Raw genomic sequence first — 25044 nt, forward strand, 5'->3', positions numbered from 1 at the left:
CCAGTACAGGCACAACCCATCCCTCTTGTACAGGTCATATCTTCCCCAGAAAAGGTTCCAATAATCCAAGAACTTGAAGCCCTGTCCCCTGCACCATCTCCGCAGCCACTCATTCATCCATGCTTTCAGCCCATTCCTACCTGCACTAACCATGTCACAGGGAGTAATCTGGAGATTACAACCTTGGACTTCTTCCTCTTTTCTGCCAATATGCACCACGACCTCTGGCTATTCCCCTTCCCCTTTGAGAATATCCTGCAGCCACTCTGAGACATAATGGACCCTAGAACCAGTGAAGTAACACACCATCCTGGTGTTTCTTTTGCAGCCACAGAATCTCTTTCTGTCCTCCAAACTATCGCGTCTCATATGAACTTAAGATGATAAGACATACGAGCAGAATTAGGCTGTTCAGCCTATCGAGTCTGCTCTACTATTCCATCATCGCTGATCTCGATCCCACTTGACCCCATACACCCGCCTTCTTGCCATATCCTTTGATGCCCTGACCAATCAAGAATCTATCAATTTCCACTTTAAATATACTCAGGGATTTGGCCTCCACCGCAGTCTGTGGCACAGCATTCCTCAAATTCACCACCCTCTGGCTAAAAAATTCCTCCTTACCTCTGCTCTAAAAGGTTGCCCCTCAATTTTGAGGCTGTGCTGTCCAGTTCTGGATACCCCCACCACAACCTCTCCACATCCATCTTATCTGGTCCTTTCAACGTTCCATAGATTTCAATGAGATCCCCACATATTCTTCTAAATTCCAGTGAGTACAGGCCCTAAGCTGCCAAACACTACTCATATGTTAACCCCTTCATTCCCAGAATCATTCCTGTGAACCTCCTCCAGACTCTGTCCAATGACAACACATCCTTTCTGAGACATTGCATTTACCTTCTTTACCACAGACTCAACCTGTAAATTAACCTTCTGGGAGTCTTGTACAAGAACTCCTAAATCTTTCTGCACCTCTGATGTTTGAACCTTCTCCCTATTTAGATAATAGTCCTCACTATTGTTCCTTTTACCAATTGCATTATCATACATTTCCCAACACTGTATTCCATCTGCCACTTTTTTGTCCATTCTTCCAATTTGTCTAAGTCCTGCTGCAGTCACATTGTTTCCTCAGCACTACCTACCCCTCCAACTATCTTCGTATCATCCACAAAGTTTGCCATAAAGCCATCAATTCCATTATCCAAATCATTGACAAACAATGTGAAAGGTAACAGTCCCAATACTAATCCCTGAGGAACACCACTAGTCTCTGGCAGCCAAACAGAAAAGGCCCCTTTAATTCCTACTCACTGCCTCCTGCCTGTCAGTCATTTCTTTATTCATTGTCTGTATCTTTCCTGTAATGCCATGGGACTTTATCTCATTATGCAGCCTCATGTGTGGCACCTTATCAAATGTCTTCTGAAAATCCAAGTACATGACATCCACTCCTTCTCCTTTGTTAACCCTGCTCGATACTTCCTTGAAGAAGTCCAACATATTTGTCAGGCAATATTTCACTTTACAGAAACCATACAGACTTAGACTTCATTTATCATTAGCCTCCAAGTACTCTGAAACCTCCTCCTTAATAATGGACTCCAACACTTTCCCAACTACTGAGGTTAGGCTAACTGGCCTACAATTTCCTTTATTTTGTCTTCCTCCCTTTTCAAAGAGTGGAGTGACATTTGCCATTTTCCAGTCCTCCGTGACCATGTCAGAATCAAGTGATTCTTGAAAGATCATGACCAATGCATCCGTTATCTCTTCAGCAACCTCTCTCAGGACTCTGGGATGTAGTCCATCTGGTTCAGGCGACTTATCCACCTTAAAACCTTTCAGTCTGGCTAGCACTTTTTCCTTTATAATAACAATGGCACTCACTCCTGCTCCCGGACACTCCCCTATAACAACTGCACTGCCTGAACTTACCCTTCCCTGCTGAGGCTCAGAGCTGGCCACATTGCCACTAGCCTGGTAGCTGCTGCTGTGAACTGATAGGTCATTATCCCCAGCAGTATCCAAAGGGGTATAATTGTTGCTGAGGGGAATGGTCACAGGGGAAACCCGCACTGACTTCTTAATCCCCTTACTTCTCCTGGTGGTCACTAATCTTCTGTCCAAAGTCTGTACTCTGGGTGTGACCACCTCTTCAACAGTCTCATCTATAATATCTCAGCCTCCCGAATGATCCTGAGTACATCCAACTCCTTGACCTGGTCAGTCAGAAGCTGTAGTTGGGTTCACATCCCACAGATGTAGTCATCAGGAAAACTGCTGGGTATCCCAAATTCCCATTTCTGACAGGAGGAGCATTCCATCCTGACTACTCTATACTGAAAAAAAAAGCTTACCTCTTCTTAATTGTGCCTCTGCCTGTTCACGCTGAAGCCTGTTAAGCCAAAGCCTTCACACTCTATCACTGGCACACTCTGACAATGACCGCTCCACCTGAGCATACCCTTCTTTTATTTGCAGCTGAGGTTGGGCCTCTGATGTTGAAACTTATCTCACCTGCACAGCTGATAAAGATCGGCCTTGCCCAAATCTGTTCCTTTTATCCTCTCCCTCCTGACTTTCACAGGGCCCTGACACCAACACTCCCAATCTCTGCACCTGAGCCACCGAAAAAGACTGGATTTGTCCTGAGTCTGCTCTTTTTATATTCTCAACCCAAACTTCTCTAGAATCTGACTCCAACACTTACCAGGCCTGCGCAGCCCAAGAAGACCAGCCTTGCCCGAATCAGAATCAAAATCAAGTTTATTATCATTGGCACATGTCGTGAAATTTGTTAACTTAGTAGCAGCAGTTCAATGTAATACATAATATAGAAGAAACATAAATAAATAAATAAATAAGTTACAGTATACGTATATTGAATAGATTAAAAATCGTGCAAGAAACAAATAATATATATTAAAAGAGTGAGGTAGTGTTCAGGGGTTCAATGCCCATTTAGGAATCGGATGGCAGAGGGGAAGAAGCTGTTCCTGAATCGCTGAGTGTGTGCCTTCAGACTTCTGTACCTCCTACCTGATGGTAACAGTGAGAAAAGGGCATGCCCTGGGTGCTGCAGGTGCTTAATAATGGACGCTGCCTTTCTGAGACACCGCTCCGTAAAGATATCCTGGGTACTTTGTAGGCTAGTGTCCAAGATGGAGCTGACTAGATTTACAACGTTCTGCAGCTTCTTTCGGTCCTGTGCAGTAGCCCCTCCATACCAGACAGTGATACAGCCTGTCAATGCTCACCACAGTACAACTATAGAAGTTTTTGAGTGTATTTGTTGACATATCAAATCTATGCCTTTTTATACCCTCTCTCCTGACTTCGGCAGAATTCTGACGCCGAAACTTGCGCCTGAGACATCCAAAAAAGACTTAACAAATTCTGCCTCATGTAAACCCCTGCACTAAGAAGGTCCCTGTTTATATTAGGGACATTGAAATCCCTCATGACAACAACCCTTTTATTCTTACACATTTCCTTAATCTGTTCACATATTTGTTTCCCCATGTCCCAGTGGCTACTGGGGCGGGGGGGGTGGTGTCTGTAATCCCTTTAGTGTGATTGCACCCTTCCTATTCCTGAGTTCCACCCAAATGGACTCAGTGTATGAACCCTCTATTTCATCTCCGCTAAGTGCAGCTGTGATATTGTCCCTCATTAATAGTGGAACTCCCCAACTCTCCCACCTTTTTTACCTCCTTATTTATCTTTTCTAAAACTTCAAAAACCTGGTACATTAACATCCATTGCTGCCCCTCTCTAAACCTAGTTTCAGTAATGGCCACAACATCGTAGTTTCATGCACCGATCAATGCTCTAAGTTCATGACTGTCACCCGTTAAAATACACATTCTTCAAACTATCTGACCAATCTTACTTGTTACTTCAACGCAGAATTCCTGTTGTTTTTGTTACTTCAAATTTGCTTTTCAATACTGTCCCTGAAATCAATCTTCTGGTCCGATCCTTCACTTACTGACCCTGGTGCTCTTGTTCACAGTCCCCTACAAAACTAGTTCAAACCCTCCCAAGCAGCATCAGCAAGCCTCCCAGCCAGGATATTGGTTCTCCTCCAGTTAGTCGTAAGGATGGAAAATGCAATGATGGTGTTCATTTCATGAGGGCTAGAATACAAAATCAAGGGTGTAATGGTGAGACTTTATCAAACTGCACTCAATGTATTGTGAGGCGAGCAGTTCTGGACTCCTCATCCAAGAAAAGGTGTGCTGATGTTGGAAGGGGACCAGAAGAGGTTTATGAGAATGACCCTGGGAATGAAAGATTTAATGTATGAAGAGCGTTTGATGGCTCTGGGCCTGTACTCACTGGAGTTTAGAAGAATGAGTGGTGAACTCATTGAAACCGACCGAATATTGAAAAGCCTAGATAGAGCAGGCATGGAAAGGGTGCTTCCTTTGGTGCGAGTTTAGGACCAGAGGGCACAGGCTCAGACTGCAAAAGTACTTCAATAGCTGCAGCACAGTTTAGGACATCCAAAATGGGATGTGAATTTCCAGCTTTTCCAAAATGCTCCCACAGGATTGTTAACATAGAACATGGAATAGAGCACAGTACAGGCCCTTCGGCCCACAATGTTGTGCCGACCTTCAAACCCTGCCTCCCATATAAGCCCCCACCTTAAATTCCTCCATATACCTGTCTAGTAGTCTCTTAAATTTCACTAGGATATCTGCCTCCACCACTTTTAAGTGTGAGTCGACAATTGTCATGAGCAGTAGTATGATAAAATGCAAGAAAATCAGTTGTTAGAAATGTTGAATGAGCAAAAATTATTTGCTAATTCTTTGAGATTGATAGCACATCTGGTTCATATATACACAACAACTAAAAATGTACTTCAGATTCATACAGTTCTTGTTCAGTAGAGCTGTAATTTATGGATCTTCGGGTGATCATCCAAAAATGGCACATTTCTGTCTCCCCACCTTTCAGGCAATGAGTTCCAGTCTCACACTACCATTCACCAAATGTCAAGGGTCTTTATTTCAATTCCTCTCAACAATGACCCCCTCAGCTTTTCCAAAATGCTCCCACAGGATTGTTAACATAGAACATGGAATAGAGCACAGTACAGGCCCTTCGGCCCACAATGTTGTGCCGACCTTCAAACCCTGCCTCCCATATAACCCCCCACCTTAAATTCCTCCATGTACCTGTCTAGTAGTCTCTTAAACTTCACTAGAGAATCTGCCTCCACCACTGACTCAGGCAGTGTATTCCATGCACCAATCACTCTCTGAGTAAAAAACCTTCCTTTAATATCCCCCTTGAACTTCCCACCCCTTACCTTAAAGCATCCATGTGAGGCAGGCCTGGAATTAATGTCTGACAAATGAGTTATCCAGAACTACAATGGAGAGCCAACCAAGAGTTTTCCGCTAAAATCCCAGGAACTTGGAACCACCCACCAAAGAGACAAGACTGTAACCAGCACTCAAAAAGATGTTACATGGAAGTTTGGGTAGCAATAAACCATGATAGTTCACTGCTTTTATAAATGATATTTTCCTCCCATATTTACAATTGCTTTAAATTAGTTTTCTTTTGTTCTACAGAGATCGATAATTAGGAATCATTCATTGCATGAATTGCTCTACTGGGTAGAGACAGGAATTCCATAAGTATATTTCATATTCATGTCCCTTGTTGTTCCTGCAGATGGGAACCAGTGCGAATCCGACCCCTGCATTAACCAAGGCAGCTGCCGTGATGGCATCAACCAGTATCAGTGCATCTGCGTAGAAGGTTTTAAAGGCGTCAACTGTGAAATCGGTAAAGTGCAAGAATTTTCAATATTATCCAAGTCATAGAGTCATACCACACCTTCAGCCTCACAAGCTCAGACTAACCATCTAGCCCTCACTTACGCTAATGCTGTACTTTCCCACATTCCCAGCAACTTCCCGAAGCAACACACACAAAATGCTGAAGGAACTCAGCAGGCCAGGCAGCATCTATGGAAAAGAGTAGTATAGTCAACGTTTTGAGCCCAGACCCTTCAACAGGACTGGAGTAAAAAGCTGAGGAGTAGATTTAAAAGGGTGGGGGGGAGGGAGAAACACGAGGTGATTGGTGAAACCAGGAGGGGGAGGGGTGTGAAGTAAAGAGCTGGGAAGTTGATTGATTGAAAGAGATACAGGGCTGGAGAAGGGTGGGGGGGGGGGTCTAATCGGAGAGGACCGAAGGCTGTGGAAGAAAGAAAAGGGGGAAAGGAGCACCAGAGGGAGGCGATGAGCTGGCAAGGATACAAGGAAAGAGGGGAAAGGATGGGGAGGGCATTACAGGAAGTTCAGGCCTTCAGGTTGGAGGCTACCCAGATGGAATACAAGGTGTTGTTCCTGCGTGTGGCCTCATCATGACAGTGGAGGAAGCCACAGATAGACATATTGGAATGAGAATGGGAAGTGGATTTGAAATGGGTGGCCACTGGGAGATCCCACCTTTTCTGGTGGTGAAATGGTCTCCCAATTTACATTGGGTCTAACCGATACACAGGAGGCCACACCGGGAGCACTGAACATAGTACATGACCCTAACAGACTCACACTTGAGGTGTCACCTCACCTGGAAGGATTGTTTGGGGCTCTGAATGGTAATGAGGAAGGAGCTGTAGGGGCAGGTGTAGCACTTGTTCTGTTTGCAAGGATAAGTGCCAGGAGAGAGATCAGTGGGGAGGGACAAATGGACAAGGAAGTCGCATAGAGAGTGATCCCTGCGGAAAGCAGAAAGTGGAGGGAGAGGGAAAGATGTGCTTGGTGGTGGGATCCCATTGGAGATGGTGGAAGTTTCGGAGAATTATGTGCTGGACGCAAAGGCTGGTGGGGTGGTAAGTGAGGACCTGGCAGAGAATGGAGTGAGAGCAAATGTGCATGAAATGGAAGTGATGCGGTTGAAGACAGTGTTGATGGTGGAGGAAGGGAAACCCCTTTTTTTGAAAATGGAGGACATTTCCTTCGTTCTAGAATGAAAAGCCTCATCCTGAGAACAGATACGATGGAGACGGAGGAATTGAGAGAAGGGGGTGTCGTTTTTACAAGTAACAGGGTGGGACAAGGTATAGTCCACCTAGATGTGAGAATCCATTGGTTTATAATAGAGTTCAGCAAATAAGCTATCTCCAGAGATGGAGACAGAGAGATTGAGAAAGGGGAGGGAGGTGTCGCAAATGGACCAGGTAAATTTAAGGGCCGGGTGCAAGCTGGAGACAGAGTGGATGAAATCAACGAGTTCAGCATGGGTGCAGGAAGCAGCACCAATGCAGTCATCGATGTAGCTTAGGAAAAGTGCAGGACGATCACCAGTGTAGGCTTGGAACATAAACTATTCTACGTAGCCCACAGACAAGCAGACATAGCTGGGACCCATGCGACATTCCATGGCTGCACCTGTTGTTTGAAGGAAGTGGGAGAAGCCAAAGGAGAAATTATTGAGAGTGAGGACAAGTTCTGCTAGGTAGAGAAGAGTGGTGGTGGAGGGGAACTGGTTGGGTCTGGTGTCCAGAAAGAAAAAAAACGGAGTGCTTTGAGGCCTTCCTGGTGGGGGAAGGAGGTGTGGAGGGACTGGACATCCGTAGTAAAAATAAGATGCTGAGGGCTAGGGAAACTGAAATCCTTGAAAAGATCTAGAGTGCTTGAAGAGTCATGGATGTAGGTGGGAAGGGATTGAACTAGCAGGGATAAAACAGTGTTAAGGTATGCAGATATGGGGCTGGAACAAGCTGAAACAATGAGTCTACCTGGACAAGCAGGTTTGTGGATCTTGGGTAGGATGTAGAAACAGGAGCTGCGGGGTGTGGGAACTATGAGGTTGGTGGCAGTTTGTGATTGAATTTCCATCAGTGGATAAGAAGTTCAATCAGATTTGAGCGTGCTTTGAAATTTACTCAACTGGCAAAACTAGGTAGTGGCTTATTAAATAATCCAGTTTTGCTACCTTCTAGAAACCTTCACTGCTCCAAAACTGAATAGGGAACAGGGTCTTCTTTACCAAAAGTCAGCTGTCTGCACCCCAGGCGCAGGCTCCCCCAAAACAGATTGGAGTCTTCCTGTCACTAACTGAAACTACTCCTGGATCCTACTGCCTCTGGTTACCTCCCTATGTGATCTTCCAACACATCCCACTGGGAGAGAGAATGAGGCTGGAAGCCTGTGCTCTGGGCCGTTTCACCAGAACACACCAGCCCATGCACAGTGAAAATTAGGTCCCAGCTCCAGATGATGTTTATATCTTTCAGAAATTCTGAAGCCCTGCTATCTGGACAATGGAGGCTGCTACCACTACTGCCGACCCCTGCGAGACCAGGCTAGGTGTTCCTGTGATCCTGACTTCGTACTTGCTGAAGATGAAAAATCCTGCATTCCTGCAGGTAAGCACATGGTATGCATTTGCAATTTTCTGCATCTTGGAATTTTTGCCAGCACCATCGACAACTGAGCAAAGTGGAGAAAGCTAAGTCTATGTTCTTCATTACCTATTTCATTCTTCAGTTCACTTAAAGTCAAACACAAGCCAATCCCTTCATTTGTTCTCTTCACTCTAGCTTTATCTAATTTTCACATGGAGTGGATAAAGTGGCAGAATCTGATTGCAGATGCAGAGTTCACTGTCCTCAGAGACATGATATCACTGATATCACTAATAAAATATAAGTTGGTCTACTTAAGTCTTATGTTGCTTTCTCTGAGAAAATTCATTGTAATTTGCTAAAAGCACAAACTAGAATAGAGACTGATAACTATCACCCATCAAGGATATAAACAATCTTGATGCAATTTTGTAAAGCCCCTACCCATAAACAATAAGCATAAGTATTCGAGATGGTGGTGGTGGAGAGTGGCCTCTGCTCAGATACACACAGTCCCTACACAATCATTCAAAGTCTGTTCAAGGCCTCATCATTCCCTTCCTCGCTAAACTTCACCAACCCACCTACTCTTCCAAAAATTCATAAATGATCAAACTCACCCTTTCATATTTCCTCTCCTTCCTAACCCTCCACTGGCATCTGTGCACCAAAAGTGAATTGAACATACAGGCCCTCAAGTCCGGCATGCTCCTCACTTTTAACAAGCTTGCTTTGCATCTTTAAATGTGCGGTTGAATACCAGCTTCACATCTTTCTGAGGTAAGACTTTCAGCTTTCTATTTCTCTTTATTTGAGGTGTGCTTCCACAAAAAGCCTGAAAGGATGTTATTGGTAACAGTAGGAGATAGATAACTAAGTTACACATGTCCCCTCACTGCCAACTGTCTGCCTCTCTACCCTTCTGTAACATACAATATAGGAGGAGAATTAGGCCACCGAGTCTGCGCTGCCATTTCATCATGGCTGACCTATTTTTTCCTTTCAGCCCCAATCTCCTGTCTTCCACACCCTGCCCCCGTATCACTTCATGGCCTAACAAATCAAGAATCTATCAACCTCTGCCTTAAATATACATAAAGACTTGGTTTCCACAGCTGCCTGTGGCAACGAATTCCACAGGTTCACCTCTTTTTTGCTAAAAAAATTCCTCCTCATCTTTGTTCAGGATCAGTTCCTGTGGATTGGAGGGTGGCTAATGTTGTCCCTCTCTTCAAGAAGGGAGGAAGAGAGAAAACAGGGAACTATAGACCCGTTAGCCTGACGTCAGTGGTGGGAAAGATGCTGGAGTCAATTATAAAAGATGAAATTACAACACACCTGGATAGCAGTAACAGGATCGGTCCGAGTCAGCGTAGATTTACGAAGGGGAAATCGTGCTTGACTAATCTTCTGGAATTTTTTGAGGATGTAACTACGAAAAAGGACAAGGGAGAGCCAGTGGATGTAGTGTACCTGGATTTTCAGAAAGCCTTTGATAAAGTCCCACATTGGAGATTAGTGGGCAAAATTAGGGCACAGGGTATTGGGGGCAGAGTACTGACATGGATTGAAAATTGGCTGGCTGACAGAAAACAAAGAGTAGTGATTAACGGCTCCCTTTCGGAATGGCAGACGGTGACCAGTGCTGAGACCGCAGCTGTTTACAATATATATTAATGATTTAGATGAGGGAATTAAAAGTAACATTAGCAAATTTGCCGATGACACAAAGCTGGGTGGCAGTGTGAAACGTGAGGAGGATGTTATGAGAATGCAGGGTGACTTGGACAGGCTGGGTAAGTGGGCAGATGCATAGCAGATACAGTTTAATGTGGGTAAATGTAAAGTTATCCACTTTGGTGGTAAGAACAGGAAGGCAGATTATTATCTAAATGGAGTCAAGTTAGGAAAAGAGGAAGTATAACGAGATCTAGGTGTTCTTGTACATCAGTCACTGAAAGCAAGCATGCAAGTATAGCAGGCAGTGAAGAAAGCTAATGGCATGCTGGCCTTCACAACAAGGGGAATTGAGTATAAGAGCAAAGAGGTCCTTCTGCAGTTGTACAGGGCCCTGGTAAGCCCAAACCTGGAGTGTTGTGTGCAGTTTTGGTCTCCAAATTTGAGGAAGGACATTCTTGCTATTGAGGGAGTGCAGCGTAGGTTCACAAGGTTAATTCCTGGGATGGCAGGACTGTCATAAGTTGAAAGATTGGAGCGACTGGGCCTGTATACTCTGGAATTTAGAAGGCTGAGACAGGATCTTATTGAAACATATAAGATTATTAAGGGATTGGACATGCTGGAGGCAGGAAGCATGTTCCCACTGATTGGTGAATCCAGAATCAGAGGCCACAGTTTAAGAATAAGGGGTAGGCCATTCAGAACGGAGTTGAGGAAAAGCTTTTTCACCCGGAGAGTGGTGGATATATGGAATACTCTGCCCCAGAAGGCTGTGGAGGCCAAGTCTCTGGATGCTTTCAAGAAACAGATGGATAGAGCTCTTAAAGATAGCGGAATCAAAGGTTATGGGGATAAGGCAGGAACTGGATACTGATAGTGGATGATCAGCCATGATCACAGTGAATGGCGGTGCTGGTTCGAAGGGCCGAATGGCCTACTCCTGCACCTATTGTCTATTGTCTATTGTCTGTTCTAAAACAGATGCCCCTCAAAGCTGAAACTGTGTCCTCTTGAGGAAACCATGCTGACTATGGCCTATTTTGTCATGTTCCTCCATGTAACTCGAAATCTAGTCCTTTATGTATCATAAGAATATTTTGGCATCCTCTTTAATAGTATTGGCTAGCTTACTTTTGTATTCCATCTTTACCTTCTTAATGATTTTCTTAATTGCTTCCTGTTGGTTTTTAAAAGCTTCCCAATCCTCTAACTTCCCATTAATTTTTGCTCTATTATATGCCCTTCTTTTGGCTCTTATGTTGGCTTTGACATGTCATGTTAGCCACAGTTGTGTCATCATGCCTTTAGAATACTTCTTTCTCTTAGGGATGTATATATCCTGTGCCTTCCAAATTGTTTCCAGAAATTCCAGTCATTGCTGCTCTGCTGTCATCCCTGCCAGTATTCTTTTCCAATCAATTCTGGCCAATTCTTCTCTCTAGCCTCTGTAACTTCCTTTACTCCACTGTAATATTGATACATTTGACTTTAGCTTGGTACATGGTGCTTAGAAAAATAGAGGGCTATGGGTAACCCTATTTAATTTCTAAAGTAAATACATGTTTGGCACAGCATTGTGGGCCGAAGGGCCTGTATTTTGCTGTAGGTTTTCTATGTTTCTCTTTCTCAAATTTCAGGGTAAATTTGACCATATTATGATCACTTTGCACTAAGGGTTCTTTGACCTTAAGCTCCCTGATCAATTCCGGTTTATTGCACAATGCTCAGTCCAGAATATTTGATCCCCTAGTGGGCTCAATCATGAGCTGCTCTGAAAAGCTATCTTGTAGGCATTCTATAAACTCCACCCCCACCCCCGGATTCCAGCAACAACCCAATTTTCCCAATCTACTTGCAGATTGAAATCCCCCATGACTATTGTAACATTTCCCTTTGGGCGTGATTTTTCTACCTCCTTTCAGATTTTGTCGACCACAATCCTTACTAGTGTTTGGGGGTCTGTATACAACTCCTATCAGGGTCATTTTACCCTTGAAATTTCTTAGTTCTATCACAATGATCCAACTCCTATGTCACCTCTTCCTAATGATTTGATTTCATATTTTCCCAGCAGAGCAATGCCAACCTTTCTGCCTTCCTGTCTGTCCTTTTGAAACAATGTGTATCCTTGGATATTAATCTCCCAGCTATAATCTTTTCTTAGCATACAAGGACCCAAGTCACCATATCATCTCTTTGACTCACTTTCTTTGTTGCTGATTCCGTCTCTCCCAAAATGGCCAGACCAGGGCTCTCCTCGAATTTTCATAATCACCTTCTCAAGAATTCAGCCCAATAAAGACTGTTGTGAAATAAAGATGGGGCAAGGAAGGAAATGTTAGGTCACAGAGATAGGTTTAAGTAGCTGCAGAGGAGAAGAGACTCGGGACCAACGGGAGAAGAAAGTTTTAATTGAATTCAAAATCCTGAATCCAAAGACACATTTGAATCTCAGTCAGGTTACTGGATTAAGTCAATCTGGAATTTAAAAATCAGTAAGAGTAACTATGAAACCCCTAGAATGTGTATTCACATTCATTGATGATCACGAGGGCAGCTCTTAACCTGGTCTTGGACTACATGTTTCCAGACTCAACAACACGGTTGATGCGCTTAGCTGCTTCTGAGGAAATAGTGATGAACAATAAAGAACGTGAAAATACAAGCAGGAGAAGGTCATCAGACCCTTCAAGCCTGCCCTACTGTTTAATATAATCATGACTGATCTGTGCTGGCCTCAACTCTTCCTCTGCAACATTTCCCATCCTCTATCAAATTTTTACCACCTCCACTTCAAATACTTCTAGTGATTTACTTTCCAACCTCTGCTGAGGCAGAGGATTCCAGAGGTTCACCATACTCTGCAAGAGGAAATTTCTTTGTTGCTCTGTTTTAAATGACTGGTCCCTTACTATGTATTTACATCCCCTTCTTCAGAATTTCCCCACCAGTGAAAACATCCCAGCATCTATCCTGTCAAGACCTTTAAAGATTTTATGTGTTTGAAGAAGGTCATTCTTCTAATCGTGATGAAATACAGTTGTAAAATATTTATTTGTGGGACAATCCTCTGAACTCAGGATTTAGCTTGGAGTCCCTCTGCATTTCTCCAATGTTACTATATAAGTTTTTAGGCAAGGGGACCAAAATTGTACACAGTATTCCAGGTGAAGTTTCACTAGATCCCTGTATAATTGTTTTAAAACTCCAACCTCCTTGCAATAAAGCCATAATGCTATTTGTCTTCTTAACGACTAGTTGGACCTGCCTGCTAGCTTTTAGGCCATAAGACAAAGGAGCAGAAGTCAGCCATTTGGCCCATCGCGTCTGCTCCGCCATTTTGTCATGAGCTGATCCATTCTTCCATTTAGTCCCACTCCCTCACCTTCTCACCATAACCTTTGATGCCCTGGCTACTCAGATACCTATCAATCTCTGCCTTAAATACACCCAATGACCTGGCCTCCACTGCCGCCCATGACAACAAATTCCACAGATTCACCACCCTCTGGCTAAAAAAATTTCCTCGCATTTCTGTTCTGAATGGGCGCCCTTCAATCCTTAAGTCATGCCCTCTCATACTAGACTCCCCCATCATGGGAAACAACTTTGCCACATCCACTCTGTCCATGCCTTTCAACATTCGAAATATTTCTATGAGGTCCCTGCTCATTCTTCTAAACTCCAAGGAATACAGTCCAAGAATGGACAAACATTCCTCATATGTTAACCCTCTCATTCTCGGAATCATTCTAGTGAATCTTCTCTGTACCCTCTCCAACGTCAGCACATCCTTTCTTAAATAAGGAGACCAAAACTGCCCACAGTACTCCAAGTGAGGTCTTACCAGCGCCTTATAGAGCCTCAACATCACACCCCTGCTCCTAGACTCTATTCCTCTAGAAATGAATGCCAACATTGCATTCGCCTTCTTCATCATCGACTCAACCTGGAGGTTAACCTTAAGGGTATCCTGCACAAGGACTCCCAAGTCCCATTGCATCTCAGAACTTTGAATTCTCTCCCAATTTAAATAATAGTCTGCCCATTTATTTCTTCTGCCAAAGTGCATAACCATACACTTTCCAACATTGTATTTCATTTGCCACTTCTTTGCTCACTCTTCCAATCTATCCGAGTCTCTCTGCAGACTCTCTGTTTCCTCAGCACTACCAGCCCCTGCACCTGTCTTCGTATCATCAGCAACCTTAGCCACAAAGCCATCTATTCCATAATCCAAATTATTATGTACAACGTAAAAAAAAAGCAGCCCCAACACGGACCCCTGTGGAACACCACAGGTAACCGGAAGCCAACCGAATAAGATCCCTTTATTCCCACTCTCTATTTCCTGCCAATCAGCCAATGCCCTATCCACGTATGTAACTTTCCCGTAATTCCATGGGCTCTTATCTTGTTAAGCAGCCTCATGTGTGGTACCTTGTCAAAGGCCTTCTGAAAATCCAAATATACAACATCCACTGCATCTCCCTTGTCTAGCCTACTTGTAATTTCCTCAAAGAATTGTAATAAGTTTGTCAGGCAGGATTCTCCTTTAAGGAAACCATGCTGAGTTCTACCTATCTTGTCATATGCCTCCAGGTACTCTGTAACCTCATCCTTGACAATCGACTCCAACAACTTCCCAACCACTGATGTCAAGCTAACAGGTCTATAATTTCCTTTTTGCTTCCTTGCCCCCTTCTTAAATAGCGGAGTGACATTTGCAATCTTCCAGCCCTCCGGAACCATGCCAGAATCTATTGACTTTTGAAAGATCATCGCTAATGCCTCCGCAATCTCCACAGCTACTTCCTTCAGAACACGAGGGTGCATTCCATCTGGTCCGGGAGATTTATCTACCTTTAGACTATTCAGCTTCCTGAGTACTTTCTCTGTCGTAATTGTGACTGCGCACACTTCTCTTCCCTGCCACCCTTGAGTGTCCGGTATACTGCTGATGTCTTCCTCAGTGAAGACTGATGCAAAATACTTTATACTTTATACTTTATTGTCGCCAAACAATTGATACTAGAACATACAATCATCATAGCGATATTTGATTCTGCGCTTCCCACTCCCTGGATTACAAATCGATAGCAAATATTAAAAATTTAAATTATAAATCATAAATAAAAATAGAAAAATGGAAAGTAAGGTAGTGCAAAAAAATCGAGATGCAGGTCCGGATATTTGGAGGGTACGGCCCAGATCCGGGTCAGGATCCGTTCAGCAGCCTTATCACAGTTGGAAAGAAGCTGTTCCCAAATCTGGCCGTACGAGTCTTCAACTCCTGAGCCTTCTCCCAGAGGGAAGAGGGACAAAAAGTGTGTTGGTTGGATGGGTCGTGTCCTTGATTATCCTGGCTGCACTGCTCCGACAGCGTGCGGTGTAAAGTGAGTCCAAGGACGGAAGATTGGTTTGTGTGATGTGCTTCGCCGCGTTCACGATCTTCTGCAGCTTTTTCTGGTCTTGGACAGGACAACTTCCATACTAGGTTGTGATGCACCCTAGAAGAATGCTTTCTACGGTGCATCTATAAAAATTAGTGAGGGTTTTAGGGAACAGGCCAAATTTCTTTAGTTTTCTCAGGAAGTAAAGGCACTGGTGGGCCTTCTTGGCAGTGGACTCTGCTTGGCTGGACCAAGTCAGGTTATTTGTGATATTGACCCCGAGGAACTTAAATACTCATTCAGTTCCTCCGCCATCTCCTTATCTCCCATTACAATTTCTCCAGCATCATTTTCTATCGGTCCTATATCTACTCTCACCTGTCTTTTACTCTTTATATACTTGAAAAAGCTTTTAGTATCCTCTTTGATATTATTTGCTAGCTTCCTTTCATAGTTCCTCTTTTCCCTCTTAATGACCTTCTTAGTTTCCTTTTGTAAGCTTTTAAAAACTTCCCAATCCTCTGTCTTCCCACTAATTTTTGCCTCCTTGTATGCCCTCTCCTTTGCTTTAACTTTGGCTTTGACTTCTCTTGTCAGCCATGGTTGCATCCTTTTTCCATTTGAAAATTTCTTCTTTTTTGGAATATACCTGTCTTGCACCTTCCTCACTTCTCGCATAAACTCCAGCCACTGCTGCTCTGCCGTCCTTCCTGCCAATGTCCCTTTCCAGTCAACTTTGGCCAGTTCCTCTCTCATGCCACTATAATTCCCTTTACTCCACTGAAATACCATCACATCAGATTTCGGCTTCTCTTTTTCAAGTTTCACAGTGAACTCAATCATGTTATGATCACTACCTCCTAAGGGTTCCTTCACCTCAATCTCTCTAATCGCCTCCGGTTCATTACACAATATGCAATCCAGTACAGCTGATCCCCTAGTGGGCTCAACAACAAGCTGTTCTAAAAAGCCATCTCGCAGACATTCTACAAATTCTCTCTCTTGAGATCCAGTGCCAACCTGATTTTTCCAATCTACTCGCATGTTAAAATCCCCCACAATTATCATAACACTGCCCTTCTGACAAGCCTTTTCTATTTTCTGTTGTAATTTGTAGTCCACATCCCTGCAGCTGTTTGGAGGCCTATAAATAACTGCCATCAGGGTCCTTTTATCCCTGCGATTTCTTAGCTCAACCCATAAAGATTCTGTACCCTCCAATCCTATGTTTTAGTGACTCATGAGCAAGACATCTGGATCCCTCTGAACTTCTTTCATTTGCAGTCTTCACAATTTAGATAATAACCTGCCTTTCGATTTCTCTTACCAAATGTGGGCTAAGAACTGATCACTACAGTACTTAACCAGTTATCTCCTGGTCTGAAGAGGAGCCCCCCATTTTCCCAACTGTTTTCTTTGAGAGTCCCCTGCTTTCTGTATTTCTCCTTTTTTGAACAAGGCAGCCGTTTTCCAATCATCTGGTACCTTCCCAGAGTTTAGTGAGTTGTGGAAAATATTCAATTAATGGGTGTTCCATCTCTGCAGACACTTCCTTTAAAACCTTAGTGTTCATCCAGCAGCTCCTGGTGAGTTTCAACATAGTTTGTAATTAGAATCCTACATCGTTTGAAATTAGCCATGCCTTTCCCAGCGAACACCAATGCAAAAGGATTATTTGACAAATCTGCACCAGGTCCTTTTTCAAACCTGTCATTATTTTATTTGCTGTTATTAATTCATCGGCCTCATTCTAGTCCCCGCATTTACCTCAGCTGCCCTCATCCTACTCAGATCCAAGCAATGAAGTTCATTTTAGACAAAGAGACAAAGAAACATAAATCTGAGCTGCACCTCAGAAGACAGGTGAAGTTGCTAGCTGATCTATTGAGTAGCAGAAAGAGGACAACTTGATAAACTAAAATACATTCTTCCAAAAGCCAATAATAAGACAAAGACAGACTGAAGTACAAATAAAAGAAAGTCAATTATTACAACAGCCATGCCGAATCCTCAGCTGACAGGTGGATAGGGCACATAATGTATACATATGATTCAACCATGAAAACACAGAAACAAGCAAAATTCATCAATAAATCCAATATCTCAAGGTTACTGAAATGGAGATAGGCAGTTAATGAGGTAGAGGGAGGGAACTATATTACTAATGCATAAATAACATATGGAATAGAAATGCTTTTCAGCAAGATATATCAGTAGATCATCCAATAAATAATACCAATTTATCATGATAAAGAGAGAGCAAGTATGTGTATATAGTAAGAATTGCCGCGTACCCCGTGACGGGAATTAAGAACCAGCAGAGATGGAAAACACTTTGGAGTCCAGTATTGCTATAAACTAATAATATTTATTAGTAACTACACAATACAGTAATATGAATGTAAATAAATCAAACAGGTTAGCAATGATTATATATATAAGTAAGTATATCAGTAAGTGTGGAAATATATGTATGAAAAACCAAGCTTCTTTAAGTCTAGGGGTAAAAAGATACAATCTTATGATGATGGGTAAAGTTCAGTTCGTGGTATTGAGTTGAGTAGTGATGGAGAGAGAGGGGGGGGAGAGATTTGGGTCTTCAGGTGAGCTGACACAGTCGATCTTCTTGTTGTCCTTCAAACTCCTTTAAAAGAAGTCACAACTGTGACTTTGACAAAGGGGACCAGTTTTCTGTGGTGGAGCTATCCCCCAGGCGAGGGTAGACACATGGACAACTCCCCACCGGTCAACCCCTTCCTTCCACTTCAAGAGCAATGGATTGATCCGCCTGATCGATCCTCCAAAACCCACTTTTTCTGCGGGCACAACAATGCTCATTCAGTGTCTAAACATGTGTCTGAGGTCTGTATCATCTGTTCTCCTATTTTATCATCCCGTGCTGTGCATCAATTGTCACTCAAATAATCCCTCCTTCCTTTGTCTGTGAAGAAATGCACAAGCAGATGAATTGTCCTTGAAGTAATATCAACAACCTGCCTTCGGTCACCATAGCAACTTCTGAGCTGCTCAGTGCTGTCTCCAACTCCAAACTCAGTAAAAATCCAAAGTTACTTCCACTGCCTTAAAGTCCAACCCTTAATCTTCGTCTCTCTCTCTCTTCCAAACAAGCTGTTAAATAACTTTCTCTCTCTCTCTTTTCAAAAGCACAGTTAAAAGGGGTACTTCAGGATCCCTTCACACTCCCCTTCCTCAGAGAGAAATAAAATTGACAAAGATGATTTTTTTTGCCTACATGTAAATTACAGAGTTTGAAACAATACAGGTAAAAATTATCAGATGACAGAGCAAAAATGTGTACAGTTTCCAACTTAATATCTGGATAACTAATCAGCTATAACATTGTCAGTACCTTTCACGTGGTTGATTTTTAAGTCACATTCCTGCGGTATCAGACTCCAATTTAACAATCTTCTGTTCTTATCTTTCATCTTAATTAGAAATATCAACGGATCTGGGCAACAGAAAGATTTTGAGGTGTCTTTTTTTTTAACATAGGCCTCAAAATTTTATAAAGCCAAAATAAGTGCTAATAATTCCCTTTCAACAGTTGAATAATTTTTCCTTTTGCACATTAAAGTTCTTTGAGAAATAAGCTACTGGATGCTCAATGTCATTCACTTCATCCTGTAACAGTACGGCCCCAGCAGCTTCGTCACTAACGCCTGTTGCTATCGAGAATGGTTTTGAAAAATCAGGTGCTTTGAGCACAGGATGATAATACAGGATGGTTTCCAGACGTTCAAATGCCTCCTGGCAAAGGTCATTCCATACAAATCTTTCACTCTTCCCTAGGAGTTTTGTTAGGGGGAGAGCGATGTCAGCAAACTTCTTACATAACTTATGATAATATCTACCTATTCCCAGTCTAGACAGTGTCACAAATGCTGATATCTCTCTAACCCTCTCTGTTAAAGGAACACCCCAGTATCCTTTTAACAAGTCAATCTTAATAAGGTATTTAGCCTTCCCCACTCTATCAATACAGTCATCCATTCTCTTTCTTTGTTCTTTCTTGTTTCTAATTCCTTCTTTGACCATTTTATTTTTCTCAAAGTTCAACCTGTGAAGATGCCCTTTCATAGGCTGGGCTACATTCATAATGACATGATGCACTGCACCTGCGCACCATTTCAAAAGGCCAATTAGTCCTTTTACTTGTTTTTGTAGTTTTGGGTCCAACTGATGGACCTTATCAGGAATATTTTCCAAAACAATGGAATTCTGACATTTCGGTGAGTTTAGATTCAGTGGGTAAACGTGCTTTTCCACTCCATTATCAGATTCCACAACTCCATTTTGTTCCATAACAATTCTCCCAGCTGCAATTCTAGCAAACAAGTGTCTTATTTTGACTCGACCATTTTGTAAACTTTCCTTGGCAAAGTCACAAAGCTTACTAAATCCCTTCCAGAATTTTAAAACATAATTAAACACACTGACACATATTTCTAAATCAGACCATAGTTCTCTAAGTAGGGTCAAAGGTCCCTTTGGCCTGTAACTGAATACAGGTTCCAACAAACTACCCTTTCCTGCCTTCTGAATCGAATCTCCAACAATAAATAAGAGGAGGGGAACCCCCTCATCCCAATTTTTCCCATTCCTCACACAATGTGTTTTAATCATGGTCTTAAGAGTTGAGTTGAACCGTTCCGAGCCTTCCTTGGACTCTGTGTGATATGTAGATGACACCATGTGTTTAGTTTCCACTTCTCTAACTATCCCCTGGAATGCTCCTGAAGTAAAGTTACTGCCCTGGTCAAATTGAATTTCTATGGGCAGACCTACCAGTGTGAAACACTTACCGTACGCTGTTACCACAGTCTTGGCCTCGGTGTTCTCAAAAGACTCTCCTTCAGGTAACCTAGACACAGCACACATAATTGTTAACACATACTGATAACCAGCTGCAGTCTTTAGTAATGGGCCTACACAATCCACTACGTCTTTCCTTAACCTAGGCCAGTAAAATTCCTTCACAATCCTATTCACTGTCTCTCTCACTCCATGATGTCCATCTAAAGGCATACTGTAAGCCATGTTTAAAATTTCAGCCCTGTAAACTTTCAGAACCACCACATGACTTGCAAGCACTGTGACTGGTCTCCACCTCCTCATCAACACCCCATCTTTAAGGGAATACCCCACTGACTCTCTCTGAACCTCCTCTCCTGTGAGAGCTATCACCCTTAAAGCCACCATTCCAGAATCTCCCTTCAGTTCCTCTATAAAATCCTTCCTCAATAAAGACAAACCTTTCTCATACACCTTACTCTAAGTCCTGCTGAAATCTGGAAGGTAGAAAAGTCTCTGACACATCATTATAATTTAAACCTCTGGTTTTTCTATCATAGGCCTCAACAGGCTGCTTACCCACGCTCATCAGCTGAATTGCTGAAACACTCTTATCTTGGAGAGGTGTCAACATGCCTCCATTGTTTATTAAACTCAGTACCAACATCATGCTGGTGAGAATTATGTAAACATTATGAAAGAGACCAAACAATCTCTTTATCAGCTTTCTCCGACCTTCACTACACCTTGCTTCCATCACATTACACTGAATAACAGCATGACCTTGCAGGTGCTTAAATGTCCAAACAAAATTCAACAAACTAGCACATCCTCTTTCAGCAGGCCTTTGTCCTGCAAGCAGGGTCAAAGGGCATGCAACCAATCCAGCCTTTCCCAGCACTTTATTCGAAAGTCCAGGAACAGCACTTTTCCCATTATTTTCAGCAACACTGACCTCACCAGCTTTTAAAACATGGTCTACTACAAATGATTGAGAATCCTCACATTCCACTGGTACCAAAGTTAACCCCTTATTCACTGAACCGAGATTATCTGACACACAAAAACTGCAATCCTTCCCAACCAAGCCAGGCACTTCAGACTTCAACTGAATCTCAACACAAGGTTCAGAATCCTGTGAACTCACAGGTACTTCAACCACCTGAACATATTCCATCGGGATAGCTGCCTCTGCTGGGCTGTCATCACTTGTCCCAGTTTCAAATTCAAGGTCATCCCGAACCTCCCAGCTATTCTCTGGCAACCTCTTTTCTGGAGTAAACTCAACCTCGTGGGTTAAAACTTCCTCGTCTGCTTCCTTAGCAGACCCCTGCAGGGTAGCGGCATCCTCTGAATCTGGGCATGCCCTTACATCATCAGGAACACAACTTTTAAATTCATCACACAAAACAAGCCCTTCCAAGCTGTAAAAATCATCAGGGTCTGACACTAAACCTCTTTGCTGCAACCTCTCCCCTTTAAACTGTCTCTGCCTTTCTGCCACTGATCTTCACGTTGCCATTTCTCCCTTTCAAGCTGTCTCTGTCTTGCTGCCTTTTCTATCTGTCTTGCTGCCTCTCTAGCCTCTCTCTTGAACATTATTAGTTTCAATTGCTCCATCTTTAATTTTTCCAACAGAAGCTGAAGCTCATCCTTAATAGGTTTACCTTCCACAGACATTTTCAACACATCCTCAGTAAACTGCTTTGTCGAAATATAATGTTCAATTATTTTCCTTTGAATTTCTACCTTAGTCATACTCTTCTTTACCTCAATTCTCAATTCTTTAGCAATGTCCCGCACATCATCCTTTTCAGTTAACTTCAAAGTCACCAGGTCTGGTGATTTCAGAAAGTCCCTAACATCCATTCCTGCTGTTTATCCACACAGCCAAGTCAAAAGGGATTTTCCCCAATCCATTCAAACCAGCCTCCCGACCAATTTGTTCATATATTGGACGAGGCCCCAATTTATGTCACGTACCCCATGACGGGAATTAAGAACCAGCAGAGATGGAAAACACTTTGGAGTCCAGTATTGCTAACAACTAATAATATTTATTAGTAACTACGCAATACAGTAATATAAAAGTAGATAAATCAAACAGGTTAGTAATGATTATATATATAAGTATATCAGTAGGTGAGGAAATATATGTATGAAAAACCAAGCTTCTTTAAGTCTAGGGGTAAAAAGATACAGTCATACGATGATGAGTAAAGTTCAGTTCAGTTCAGTTCATGGTATTGAGTTGAGTAGTGATGGAGGGAGAGAGAGGGGGAGAGATTTGGGTCTTTTAGTGAGCTGACACCGTCGATCTTCTTGTTGTCTTTCAAACTCCTTTAAAAGTCATTGACTGTGACTTTAACAAAGGGGACCGGTTTTCTGTGGTGGAGCGATCCCCCTGGCGAGGGTGGACACATGGACAACTCCACACCAGTCAACCCCTTCTTTCCTTCTTTCCACTGCAAGAGCGATGGATCGATCTGTCTGATCGATCCTCCAAAACCCACTTTTTCTGCAGGCACAATAATGCTCATTCAGTGTCCAAATATGTGTCTGAGGTCTGTATCATCTGACCTCCCATTTTATCTTCCCGTGCTGAGCATCAATTGTCACTCAAATAATCCCTCCTTCCTTTGTCTGTGAAGAAATGCACAAGCAGGCAAACTGTCCTTGAAGTAATATCAACAACCTGCCTTCGGTCACCATAGCAACTTTTGAGCTGCTCAGTGCTGTCTCAATCTCCAAACTCAGTAGAAATCCAAAGTTATTTCCAGTGCCTTAAAGTGAAAGTCCAACCCTTAATCTTTGTCTCTTTCTGTTTTTTCCAAACAAGCTGTTAAATAACTCTCTCTCGCTCTTTTCAAAAGCACAGTTAATAGGGGTACTTCAGGATTCCTTCACAGCATAAAGAGTAATACATTGCTCAGCATAATTTTGTGCAATATTTATCAGTAGAGTATTTTATGGCATCACTTGACAAGCTAAGATTTGGAGCTGCAAGAATAAAGACAGATCTTAGTCAGAATCTCTATAATAAGGAGTACGCCATTAAATACACACGTAATACCAGAGAATTTTAGTTTGAAATAACTTGGAAAACATCTGGGGGATTGGGGGAAGGTCAGATTGGAGAAGTTGGATTATTTAGCTATTGAATAAAATTGTTAAGTGGCTTGCTTTGTTCTATGATCTTCGGACTCTCAGCCTCAATTCCACTCTACAGCTCTCAATCTGAGGAACTCAGTAATCAGCTAAAGGGCAAAGATGTTGTATTGAAGCCAGTCATAGAATGCTTGTATCTTGAGTAAATACTTTCTTCATTCCTTTGATCAGTACGTAATCCCTGCGGGACCATTGGTGCACTGTTTCTCACCAATCTTATGCTTACGAACAACAGTATGGTGAATGTCACTGATGCTGAACCGAACGGAGCAAGTGGTGTTACTCCAAACGTCAGAATCGTGGGAGGCCAGGATTGCCCACTGGGACAGTGTCCATGGCAGGTATTTACCATACATTCAAAGAATATGAATTAGAGATAAACAAGCTTCCGGGCCAGCTGGTGGCGCAACGACATCGGCGCCGGACCTGGGAGTGGAGGTTCCTGGGTTCGAAACTAGTCGGGTCCGCTCCCGAGTACGCTTTCCATCCGTGCCGGGTTGAGTGTCGAGATCGCAACTCAACCTCGTAAAATAAAGAGAAAATACTGCGAAAATGGCTGTGTGAGGAGTGGTGCGACACACAGTCTCTCTCTTGCTCCGCGCCTTGTAAAAGCCAGGAAATATCCATCACACACAGACGCGCACACACGCAGACACACACGTATACGCACAGACTCGGTCGCACGCACGCAGGCACACGCCAAAAAAAAAGAAATAAACAAGTTTCCACTTCACTTTGAATTCTTTCGGAACTCAAACTGTATAGTCACTCCATTCCCAGCACAGTATAGACCTTTCACTCTGCACGGGTTACTTCCAAATTAAATCCTTACTTCAGTCCAAGACTTTTATTCAGTCTAGTTTCCTTATATTGCATCCAGTTTAATGTCACTTAATACTTACCTTTTAATTTCCTTACCGGATCAACTTCACTCGACAGTTCTCTCCACATGGTCCAATACTTACTCACTATATCTGCTCACGCCCATGCTCTTTAACAACCCACCCAGACTAAATCATTTCCCTCATATTTACTATCCAGCTCAGTATCATCCAGGGCCCTGTTCTGTCCTCATACCTTTAATAACTACTTTAATCCCATTTGCTTTGATCCATAGCCAGACACACTGTACTCTCCATACTTTATATATTGCATTCAGACTGAACTCTTCACTTCTCTTCTCTCAAACACTCTCAACCCTCTCATCTACTCCATTTCCATATAAAAAGAAAGATGTAAATCTCCTTCAGCTTCTAAGAAAGTAGAGATACTGCAACACCTCCTTTGTGACTACATGTATGTGTTGCACCTAGGACAGGCCATCCAAAATACTGATGGCCAGAAATTTGACATTTCGAACTCTCTCTGCCTGAGACTCACCAATGAAAGCTGTCATGTGATCTCCCAACTTCCCTTTGCTGAAGTCAGCGATTAGTTCCTCAGTTTTGATGACACAGACCGTGACGTTACTATTGCAGCAACACTCAACTATTGTCCTTTGTCAACCATTGCACCTACAATAACAGATTTGAATAAAACATCAAAGCCATGTTTAGTCACAAGGTGGTGGGTGTAAAGGGTTGAGCACACAGTAATACT

General features: G+C 42.8%; 1 protein-coding gene across 1 annotated transcript in view; it reads left to right on the forward strand.

Annotated features, from left to right (window-relative positions):
* Positions 1-25044, forward strand: part of LOC134348211 (coagulation factor X-like) — a 61321-nt gene that overhangs the window by 20751 nt on the left and 15526 nt on the right. Inside the window, exons 4-6 of the mRNA XM_063051237.1 lie at positions 5704-5817; positions 8279-8410; positions 23617-23786. Of these exons, the coding sequence (XP_062907307.1) occupies positions 5704-5817; positions 8279-8410; positions 23617-23786 (416 nt within the window). The remainder of the gene's footprint in view (positions 1-5703; positions 5818-8278; positions 8411-23616; positions 23787-25044) is intronic.

This window comes from Mobula hypostoma, chromosome 6, assembly GCF_963921235.1.
Source record: "Mobula hypostoma chromosome 6, sMobHyp1.1, whole genome shotgun sequence".
Lineage (NCBI taxonomy): Eukaryota > Metazoa > Chordata > Chondrichthyes > Myliobatiformes > Myliobatidae > Mobula > Mobula hypostoma.